Source organism: Scatophagus argus, chromosome 22 (assembly GCF_020382885.2).
Source record: "Scatophagus argus isolate fScaArg1 chromosome 22, fScaArg1.pri, whole genome shotgun sequence".
Lineage (NCBI taxonomy): Eukaryota > Metazoa > Chordata > Actinopteri > Scatophagidae > Scatophagus > Scatophagus argus.
Window position 1 is genome coordinate 16,703,572 of NC_058514.1, and position 12,239 is coordinate 16,715,810.

General features: G+C 40.6%; 1 protein-coding gene across 1 annotated transcript; it reads right to left on the minus strand.

Annotated features, from left to right (window-relative positions):
• Nucleotides 1-373: 373 nt before the first annotated feature.
• ldhba (lactate dehydrogenase Ba) lies at nucleotides 374-12,239 on the minus strand. Its single transcript, XM_046379530.1, has 8 exons — nucleotides 12,230-12,239; nucleotides 6,761-6,897; nucleotides 5,530-5,647; nucleotides 5,250-5,423; nucleotides 4,971-5,144; nucleotides 4,712-4,829; nucleotides 2,475-2,598; nucleotides 374-1,336 (listed from the first exon to the last, which is right to left on the minus strand). The coding sequence occupies exons 2-8, from the start codon at nucleotides 6,887-6,889 to the stop codon at nucleotides 1,169-1,171; spliced, it is 1,005 nt and encodes a 334-aa protein (XP_046235486.1). The 5' UTR covers nucleotides 6,890-6,897; nucleotides 12,230-12,239; the 3' UTR covers nucleotides 374-1,168.

Here is a 12,239-nt window from a genome sequence, read left to right on the forward strand (position 1 = left end):
TTTGTAAAGATGAAAGTGACATATTTTGTCATTGGAGGGAACTCACTCCAACGAAATTTGTGCTCTGCATTTAACCCACCCAAGTGATGTGCACACACACACAGCAAACCCGGGGCAGTGGGCGACCGCGTGCAGCGCCCGGGGAGCAGTGGGGGTTAGGTACCTTGCTCAAGGGTACCTCAGCCATGGACACCGGGACAGGGAATCGAACCAGCGATCCACCGGTTACGGGTCCGACACCCTAACCGCTGATCCACGACTACTTAGGAAAGATCTAACTTACAGAAATAAATTTGTCGTATTTAATTGGACAACATTAAGCTTGATGAGAATCTTCGTCAAACGGCTCAGTCGTTTTAGAAAAACAGAACACATTCACACACAACCTTTCATGAGGTTCAAATTTATTAAGTTACACATTACTCTTTCCAGCAGGGTTTAGACACAACACAAGACCAGACAGTCACACATTTCCACTCTCCTCTGCTGCTCCATCTCCTATTGTTAACACTGAGGAAACAGGAGGGGAAGACACAGTTACACTCACAACGTCACCCTTTCATTGTGCTCTGTTGTCACTCAGCAGCATGCAGGTGTCTGTCTGCTGCACAGTACCACAAGGTGGGAGGAAACCAGTGTCCTTTATTATGTTTAGGGTCTTTCTCCAGACGTTTAGGGTCTTTTTTTCTCAGTGTTTCCCTGTAGGGGACTAAATGAACAACAAGGTGCAGTAAGTTGCGGAGGACAATAGTGACATTTTTGGCTTTTTGAGGTTTGTTTTGATCCTGGTCCAAACATAAGAATCCATAAAGAGTACAGTAACACAGGTCAGCTTACACCTCCTAACACAAACACAGTAACACAGCAACTTCATCCTACAAGCTGTTGGGGAGCAAATGTGCTTATTTATTCATAAAGGAGCACACCAGTGTTTTCTAGGCCAGTCAGACGATTGGCAGAAATGAAACCTATGAAATGTCAGATGGTGACATAACTTGAGCTCTGATTAGATAAAACAATCAGTCAGATGATGTTACTGGCACAACTTAAAAAACACTGGCATTGTCCTTCAAAATAAGAGTGATAGTCTAAGAGAGAGGGACATTATAAAAGGGGTGTGTGCGTGTTGACGGCCCCTCTGCATCGTGACTGTGGACTACATGTGAGATCAGATGTCCTTGAGGTCCTTCTGAATGCCCCACAGGGTGTCCGCACTCCTCCTCAGTTGGGCCACCTCGTCGTCCGTCAGGGTCATGTTGACAACGCTGCTCACGCCAGTGCTGTTCAGCACACAGGGCAAAGACAAGAAGACCTCCTCGCCAATACCATACATGTCCTGCAGAAAATACATACACATACAGAGAGTCAGGTGAAGAAATTCACTAAGCTTAACAAAAACACAGCATATAAGCATTTACTGTCTGGTCTACTCGCCAACATAAAGGGGCTAGATGGCGCTTGAGTTGCTCAAAGTGCTAAAAAACTTAACTGCAATGTCTCATTCCTGAAATCACGTCCCGGTTACACAAGACAATCCACAGGTTTTGTTGTGAGCAGTTTCATGTAGGAGCGATCTCATTACTGAATCACTGCGCAGACGGAGGCGTGGTGAAAGGCTAACGAAGCTAGCGGAGGTTGGAACTCAGCCGATCACGCAATCACAAAGCTCTGGTCCCAACCACAACTGGGACGCGGTTTCGGCTCTTTGAGCACCATAAATGATGTGCTGTCTAGATCAATTATATTGGAGCGAAGGCAAAAGTGTCTATAATCAGTACAGCTCAACAATTTCCTGCGGGATCAATAAAGTTCTTATCTTATCTTAGTGCGGGCCATACATTTTGAGCATCATGATCCATGAGAAATTATTAGTTTGAATATAAGAATTTAAGTCTAAGTCTAGCAGAGCTTAACAATTAAATCATTTTATCCGCATTGTAGTGAGTGCAGGGCTAAACTGGTTTGCTTCTTGAATTAGTGCAGTATATGTGGCTTTTGTCCTTGAGATGGACAAAATGTTGTCCAACACAGAGCAGAAATGGCTGAGGAGAATGGTGATCACTTCATAAAAAGTTCAAAAAGTAAGCATTTCAGATATCTGTCAGGAAGTGTGTGTGTGTGTTGTGTTGTGTGTAACATATAAATTTTAAACTGTTAAGCCAAATTACAACAAACAGGAGGAAATCTAATGAATTCAATTCAATTCAATTCAATTCAGTTTATTTATATAGCGCCAATTCACAACAAAAGTTATCTCATGACACTTTCCAATTAGAGCAGGTCTAGACCAAACTCTTTAATTAAATTGTAATACAGAGAGCCCAACATTCCCCCTTGAGCAAGCACTCGGCGACAGTGGTGAGGAAAAACTGCCTTTTAGAAGGCAGAAACCTCGGAGCAGAGCCCGGCTGAAATAATGAATGAGTCAGCTATGTCTGTGTGTGTCTGTGTGTGTGTGTGTGTGTGTGTCAGACCTTGACCATGGTGGAGACAGGATGGACACGGCTCAGGTTCTTGACGATGCTTTCAGTCAGATCTGCCACGCTCAGACCGATGGCCCAGTTGGTATAGCCCTTCAGCTTGATCACCTCGTAGGCACTGAGACACAAAGCGTCACTCAGTTAACATCTACAATGTGTGTGTGTGTGTGTGTGAAATGTTCTTCTGTTCTGTTCTGAAAGTCTTTCCGTACAGGAAAATTTCATGTACAAATGCAGCTTATGTTATCCTTTTTATCTATGAGTGACATGCAAACAGCCAATCGTTTAACAGGTGTGTGGTTCAGTCACAGCATCACCATGCGACACAACAACAGAAACAGTGAGTGAGAAAATAAGTGCACATGGTAAAAGTTATTAAAAATAGGTCATTAAAGTTATTAAATATCAACAATTATCAAAGCTATATGAAATGAAACATTTCATCATAATAATTTTATTCATAGTAATTTCACAAGCACACAAACATAATTTTACATCTGCATAAATGTGTGAATGTGTATCACAAAATCAGTTATTATTTACATTCTTTCTACAATAAATCATAAGCACATCTACCATTAATAGAGTAATGAAAAGTTGTTAAATAATAGCCAATATATTATGCCAGAGCCGTTTATTCTGTTCTTCAATGTATGATGAATGACATCACTGAGTCTCTGATGCACATTAGCCTGAGCTCTGACGAGGCAGTAAGACAGTGAGTGAAGCTTGCATTAACACTGTCAGGGTTGGAGGTTACATTTCCACTGGGACCATTTAAACTCAAACTGTAATCACTCATGGCTCAGATAACAGAAGCACTCACAGCTCTCCCACTGACAGGCAATGTTAAATAATGACACAGAGTACCAACGCTCGTGTGCAGGACAGACGTTATTATCGCATTTAACGTGGGAGATTAACCTTCTTGTCTCGTGTTTTATCTCCATTAAGCAGCCATGACAGGATGCATTGTGTGGTCTGAGAGATAAAACTACTGTGTGTCCTCAACTGAACAGCAGCAGAATTCTCAATAAACTAACCTATGTATTAAGAGTTTCTGTTTGGTTCTTTTTAGAGAAGAAAATGGAAGCACCGTAACTCTTCTTCTATGTAAATTCACTGAGGTGATATGGGAAAAGTTTAGCTTCCCAGATAATGAACAGCACCTCATGTAAGAAGGGTGTTATTTTCTCTGGCAGGAGGGATTAGCTCCTGGGGGGATTGCATAGACCTGTGTTAAAAAAATCGATTCTCAGATTCCGAATCGATTCTCAGATTCCGAATCGATTCTCATGTTATTTTCTAAAGATCGATTTTTTTTTTAATAAATTTTCCCCCGGTGAACTTTAACCCCACTAGTCGCGTCACTGAATTGACCCATGCACGCGTAGTGTGAAGATATCGAAACAATGAACATGGCGTCGGACACTAGCGATAACGTTAGCCAAGCCCAGGCTTTGAAAACGCCCGAAATGTTCAAAGTTACTATCTGGCACCATTTCGGGTTCAGAAACAACAAAGACAAGCAAAGACAAGCTTGACAAAAGCAAAGCGATTTGCATGGAATGCCATATGGAAGTGAAGTATTGCGGAAATATGACCAACCTCAGGAACCACATGTTGCGACTCGGATCGGATCAGATTGATAATGGATTCTGAATCTTGAGAATCGGAATCGAATTGATTCTTGAAACCCAGCCCTAGAACTGCAAGTGATCAATCACATCACGTGTAATCATTGTTTATATAAAATGCTGATTAGCGCAGCTTTAACTTTGGTTTAATATCTAAGAACACGTGAGGGTCTAAGGGCAGAGGATGTTGCTATGATGTTATGTAAAGCCCTTTGCCTGTAAAATTTCTTGTCTTTCACATACTTGAATGTAGATTTAGAATAACACCACTCCAAGGCTGTTACAATTCCCTTGTATTCCTTGTACAATGACAATGAAGGCTTCTGATTCTGATTCTGAACAGCCTACACATTTTCCTCAGAGTCCTTCAAAAACAGGCTGTGTTGAGTCACCAATGCTAGTGGGCAATTTTCAACGGGAAGTGATGTCAGGACTGTGGCTCTGTGCAGATATGTTTGTGATTAGTCTAGTTTTGAGTGAAAAGGTGAAGTGACGAGGATGTAAATGCCAGATTTTAAGGATCTAGATGAGATATTTTTTCTGAAGCCTTTACTCTGCTCTTACTTCTTGCTCTGTAAAATACCTCTGACTCACCTGTCCACTACTGCCTTGTGTGTGGCCTTCCACTGTTCCTTATCAGCATCAGTACCAATCTCAGGATTCAGCTTCTGTAGGTTGACTCCTGCCACATTTGCACCACTCCACACTGGCACTGAAATAAAAATATACACAAACACATTCAGTTAACCATGCACTACGTATGATTTTCAAGGAACATCACCTTTTCAGTGCAGCCTCAACAGAAAAGACAACATATCTCACAAAAACATGACTGGTCCAAGTGTGTACTCACCACTGGTGTCCCCATGCTCTCCCAGCACCCAGCCGTTAAAGGAGCTGGTGTGGATGCCAAGGCGTTCAGCCATCAGGTAGCGGAAGCGGGCCGAATCCAGGTTGGTACCACTGCCGATGACTCGGTGCTTGGGCAGACCGCTCAGTTTCCAGGTCACATAGGTCAGCACATCCACTGTGGAAGGTGTGATACAACCGGGGCTTATTGATAATGTAACACACACAAGTACACACATGCAACTAAACCCAAAGATCACCATGTTTGTAATGCTGTATTCACCAGGGTTGGAGACCACGATGAGTGTGCAGTTGGGACTATATTTGACGATCTGGGGAATGATGCACTTGAAGACGTTGACGTTCCTCTGTACCAGGTTGAGGCGGCTCTCTCCCTCCTGCTGGCGAACACCAGCTGTCACCACGACCAGGCGAGAGTTTGCTGTCACCGCATAGTCTGGGAGAGGAAGACAGACGGACAAAGAACATCTGATCTGATGAGCTCTGTCCAGAAATGAGATTCTTCTGTGCAGTGCAGCCGTACGTGAGCAGGAGGTTCTCACCTTTGTCAGCGACTATCTTGGAGGTCTTGAGGAAGAGGCTGCCGTGCTGCAGGTCCATCATCTCTCCCTTGAGACGATCCTCCATCACATCCACCAGAGCCAGCTCATCAGTCAGGTCCTGTCCAGAGAGGCAGGAGAAAGATGAGGAGTGGCAGTGGCGGAAGACGATCATAGATGAATTTGCCAAGCTCATACTTTACATTATATTTCCAGTGTAACACCCATATTTGTATATATTATATTATATTATTATTATTATATGTATATATATATTTTTTTTATCTTAATTTTCAATTCAATTTCAATTTCAATTTATTTCTATAGCACCTTATACAATCAAAATTGTCTCTAGATGCTTTACAGAGACCCAGAGCCTGAACCCCCGAGCAAGCAGACAGTGGCAAGGAAAAACTCCCTTTTAACAGGAGGAAACCTTGATCAGGATTTTGAGGGTCATTATGCACTTTTGAATATCTATTTTTTTATTCTCAATTTTTAAACAAATATGACAAATGGAATTTGAATGTTAACGCCATATACATGTACTGCAAATCGAGTAGTATCTTGGCACTCCTTGCAATATATGAACATATATGTATAGAAAATAATGAACTTTATGTGTTCTCGTATTGGCCTTGATTTTGATTCAGTATTTACTTTTCACAGAGATTAGAACTATATGTGCTGATATGTAGCTGAATTATTTTTAATATTAATAATTATTATTCACAATATTATTAATACTTCTTATGGCATACATACAAATGCATATTGTTGAATATAGTTTATAATATATGTCTATACAAAAAACTAAAAAGTTGGATATGAAATATGATTTTGATATTAAAACAGTGTTAAAACATATATCTATTTATTACTCTGTATATGTATAATATGATTTACAATAATGTAATGAAAAATGAAAATGAGATTATCTTCTAATGTAAGATATATTTCTATTACACATAAGTAAAGGAAAATATGTTCTTTACTGTTTTCATATTTATTTTACATTGACATTTACAAAGTTAATGTAAACGTATGTTGAACATACATGAAAATGGTCAAATGTATCATGTATGTATGGCAAAATATGTGACAGCTGGCTGATCATAAATACTCACATTCATCCATTTTTTGATGATAAAACATAATGAATCACATTTTGAACAGGCTTTTTTTCTTTTCCGTCACTGTAACAAAGTCTGTGCTGAATGTTGCTGTGTCTTACCCGCAGCAGGATGCTGATGGCACAGGCCATGCCCACCTGACCCACGCCCACCACCGTCACCTTGTTCCTGGGAGGCTCAGCAGGACTGCTGGCCAGAGGGCTGATCAGCTTCTGCAGCACTGAGGACATGATCACAGCTGCAGGGACAGACAGAACATGTCTTGCTGAGTCATGGTTAGAAAATAAAGCGTATAAAAACCAAAAATGTGCATCAAGTTCTCAGAGCTCAAGGTTCTAATAATGTCAAGATTAGAAGATCAACAGCCAAAAAGATTCAGTTAAACGGAGAAATGAAGTATCATAAAACCTGTTGTCGCTCATTTCTTTCAGTCAGCTGATTAATTTATGAACCAATCATGCACTCAGTTGTCACAGTCACTAACCGTGCACAGATTTCCACTGACAGTTATTAAAGAGAAAGCAGTGAGCAGTAGCTACAACAATTCTTTTCATTACTCACTAAACCACAGAAATGGTCACCTTAGTTTAGAGTGAAACTAAATTGTCTCTAGATGCTTTACAGAGACACAGAGCCTGAACCCCCGAGCAAGCAGACAGTGGCAAGGAAAAACTCCCTTTTAACAGGAAGAAACCTTGAGCAGGACCCGACTCACAAGGGAGAACTATCCTGCTGATAGTCAGCTGGGTGAAGGGGGGAAAGAAGAGGTAGACAGGACAGAGAGGATGAAAGAGAGAGAGAGAGAGAGAGAGAGAGAAACATACATGCAATAAACATCATAAATTACAAAGGACAAACATGACAGGTTGTTATAATTGGAATTCTGAAGACTATGTATTGTATGTATTTGTTTTTTAGCTGATATGTTGTTCAAGTTAGTTATAATAGCACTACATAGAAGAACAACATGGGCAGATGTTGACAGTAGACATTGGGTTTGTCAGAGGGCCGGATGCAGTTCAACAATATTTTTCATTGATTTTTTTTTTTTATTTACAATGCTGTACAATGAAGGAAAGTAAGCAAATGCTCAGAAGATGTAATGGTATTTTTGTTCAGTAATGATTAAAACATTTTTATCAAAATGGCTTAATTTGATTCATTTTCTACCAACTTATTGACTTATTCAATTAAATTTTTCAATTCAGTTTATTTATAGAGCACCAATTCACAACAAAAGTTATTTCATTACACTTTCCAATTTGAGTAGGTCTAGACCAAACTCTTTAATTAAATTGTAAATTGTTATTGTTTCAAAAACAATTAACAGCAGTGCTTTTTTTTTTTAAACAAACAAGTAGCTCTGCAGAACATACAGAAACCTTCATTATGAGATCAGTGCTAAGTGTTAATAATGAAACAAAGTCCAAAACCAACAACAATCAGTTACTGTTAAACCTCAAGAGTTACAAACACTTACAGGAGGACGAGCAGACAGGCTTCAAGAAGCGAGACATGACAGTAGCATCCAAGAGCAGGAACCCAAAAACAACTGACTACTGACTAAAACCCAGAATCCATTTTAAATACTCGCGTCTTATCAGGACTGTCACGTTCATTCACAGTCAACGTTTTCTTCAGTGTCAGTAACAACAACGTTGCTGTCTCATTATGTACTCAAAGTTGTTCAAGAATCACGCTAATCTGTACATACATAATGTGTTTGTTTGTGCAGGTTATCATTATCATATCCACCCCTGCAGTATCATCTCTGATGCAGTCATCCTCACAGGATGGCTGATTCACACACTTATCACAGGAATAGAATGTTCTGATGAAGTTATTGTGGTGGGAACTGGCTACTAACTTTTGATCATTTTACAGTGTATTGCACTGAGCGCTCATGTTTTCTTCTTGTTCGTTGCTGTGTTGAAATCTATTAAATCTAGTGGAAAAAAACAGAGGGAGTGCAGAAATATGAGTCATTCATACACTGGCAATGACTATCGGCGGGTTCTCCCTCCCGGGCCGAAATTGAACTGAGTTGAATTGATAGGATAGTGATTTTCAACAGAATATTAAAAATACATGAATGATACAGGAGTTCATTATAATTTCATTATTCTAATTTCAGTCTTGTGAAATGTTAAAATCATATTGATGTGGTATCAAAAGTGAAATTGAACAGATGAATCACATGAAAATGTAAAATTTTTATGAGTTGAGATTTTGTTTTACTTGTCTTTTTAGTAATGTCGTTCTCATGTTGTTAACTGCTTTCCTGCCTGTACAACATCCATTGCACGTCTGCCCGTCCTGGGTGAGGGATCCCTCCTCTGTTGCTCACCCTGAGGTTTCTTCCATTTTTCCTGTTAAAGGTTTTTCTGGGAGTTTTTCCTTAGTCGATGTGAGGGTCGAAGGGCAGAGGATGTTGCTGATGTTATGTTAAACTGCTTGTAAAAATGGGCTATACAAATAAAGTTGTCTGGCATACAGATCCCACAATAATGAAAGACCGACCATTATAATATGGCTACCTAAGGCCACTATGGGTGGTATGAGAATATGTCTGCTCCTACAGGTTATGTTTCTGCAGGTGTTGTGCAGCTGTGTGTCCACAGTGGCTTTTAGTGGACTCTACTAGCTCTTGTTACATGATGCATCATTCCAGAGTAAAAATTAGCTTTTTGAGGCACACGGTGAGTATGAACTGTGACGTGCAGGGAAAAAAAATGAATGTCGTCATTTGTATGGTGATAATAAAATTGTAGACACTGTGCAGTTGCTATGAGCCGCTCTTAACTCTGGCCGTCCCATCAGGAACAACGATGATGGAGCACTGGAGACTGATAAACTGATAAAGAATATCTTGTCCTGAGACATAAATGCAGCTCAGTCGTCTCTCTTTGTTGTTCCACACATACGACGGGTGAGCTTCAACCTTTTTTTTTTTTTCAGTCAAACGTAATTGTACAACAAAAGCTATCCAGCAATAAAGCCTGTCAATAAATCACAGCACTTTCCTGTATATGAGATATAATGTCCACAAACAAGCTCTCAGCCTAAACATCACTCCAATCAAGTCATCATCTTTATAGCTACTACAACCATTTCAAATCTAAAATTTACCTGAAATGTACTTTTTGCTTTAGGGAAACATGGCAGCGAAACAAGGCGTTACAGAAACTTTAAACTTTCTGTTATAGAAAAAAGGTATACTAATGCATTCAATATCCTGGCTAGGTAGCAGCAAGCACAGGGAAAGTCTCATCCATGAGGTGAAAGGAGATTCCTATGCCAATTTATCCATCCATTTTCTATACTGCTTATCCGTCAGGGTTGTGGGCGGGGGGGGGGCCAGGGGGGCCTGGAGCCTTTCCCAGCTGACTATGGGCGAGGGGTACCCTGGACTGGTCAATCACAGGGCTGACACACAAAGACAGACAACCACACACCTAGGAGTAATGTAGAGTAGCCTATGGGGCACAGAAGGGCCCATGACTGGGATTCGAACCTGGAACCCTCTTGCTGTGAGGCAGCAGGGTTAACCACTTTATTACCCTGTAAATTAAATACATTTTTTTTTTAACTTTTACTTATCAGAAATAATGTCATGATTACCAGTGAATTCTTAAACTGTTGAAATCTGTGCTGAAGCTGTAAAAAATGTGTCAAGTTTATTGTAAAATGACATCAAATTTAAAAAAAAAAAACAAAATACTGCAAAATGCTGGAGGGACTGATTGATTTTTCCCTCTTTATTATGCTTTCTGTCCATCTTTTCTTTTATCCACAGTTTGCTGTGGTACAGTATATTCCCATGATACATGACACAACCCACTGCGTCTGGGTGACAAGTTATCAATAAAGTCACTGCAGAATGTATAATCAATAACATACAACTACATTTTCCCTTCGTATCAACAGAAATTTCAGTGTCTGCCAGCATGTTCCTGCAAACAAACATTTCCAACTTGGTGTAAGTGTCACAAGTTCTTCCTTCAGTGCTGAACTTCCTCCTAGACACCACTGATCATGTGGTTTTCTGTCAACAAGTTTCAATATCGGCAGGGTGTTCGCTTTTCGTAATACTCGTCAAATGGACTTGGCGATTGGTCAAAGAGACGGAAACAAAAAAAACTGGTCACGGCAAAGAAAAAGTAACTGAAGGGAGAAAACAACACGCTGAACTCAAACACAACAGGAAAAACAGACAAACGGTTGGGAGACTTTTTACCACATCAAAGACAGATTAACATTCAAGATGGCAGGACAAAACGGGGCGCAGTTCACTAAAAAGGGGGCACAGTGCACAACTAGAACAAGGTCTTTCCCCACTTTAGACTCTGAAGACATAAAAACCAACCAAATCCCACACATAATACATCAAAAAAGGCTGACTATCGATCAAAAACGATAGCCTTTCAGAGTGATATATTATCAGCAGAAAACTAGCATTTAATCGCTTCTTCAGGACTCCCAAGTTATCCCAGCAGAGATCCTCAAAGGCCCCAAAGCCTCCATTTGCTAACCACTGACAGCAGCTATCAGTAAATAACAAAGCCCCCTGGTCGCATGTCGTCCCGGCTCTCTTAGAGGGTGAAGATATCAGCTCATATCAAGGTTAGACTGGCACTGGAAACAAGCGGTCACAAGGAGGCTGTGTGACACCTCTTTGTGGCTTTATAAACTGTGCTGTGCAGCTATCCGCCTCTTCTTCAGGGGACAACAGCCCGGCCGAGCAACACAATGCCCCATTTTAACCTCCTAAAATCAACTACACATTCCATAACGGCTCAGCAGCCTTATTTGTTATAGGACTAAGGCCATGTGTCCTATCAACACACCCTGAGAAAACATTTAATGAATTTAGAAAGGGGATTTGCTTCTTTTGTCTTGTTTCCTCTCCTTCACTGTGATTTTGTTTTTAGTGGAATTGAGGTTATGTAACAGGCCGGGCCCAGCCTGAGTCCCGCCGCTAAGCCTTCATGTCGGTGATGCTCAAAGTCACAGCGAGAGGAGAGATGGCGCTCATTTTTAACCACGTGAAAAGATGCGTACGTGACACGAACTCCGAGAGCTGAAGACATCCAAGTTCACTGGGATGACGTTTACTGTCTGTCCGAAATTTACAAAATGTAGGTCCAAATATAGGCTACAATCCACCCTCAGTCAAGTGCACCGCGGGAAATAAATTCAAGTTTACCGTTGCGTCGACGTTAAGGGGGAGTTATTATTCTTATTCGTTATCATCGTTATTATAAGTCAAACCTAGGCTAATGAGAGTCAGTAGATGTGCCTTGTTAAATAACAAAGACTGAAAAAATGTGCGCGTAATTAGAAAAAAAAAGGAAAAATCGCAACGAAAGATTCGATCCATTCTGACGCAAACTTGCGCGAAAGCTCCCATTAATACGGTTTTACAGTGAACTGGCATCCAGTTTGACTTGGTGGAAACTGAAAACGCTTCCCTGCGTTCGGCATTCCAACGCTGAGCATCCATCCCCCCCTGCTGAGGGGTACGGCCCGAGACAAACACAAAACAGCAAAATAAATAAATAAATACTCACATTTGTGCAG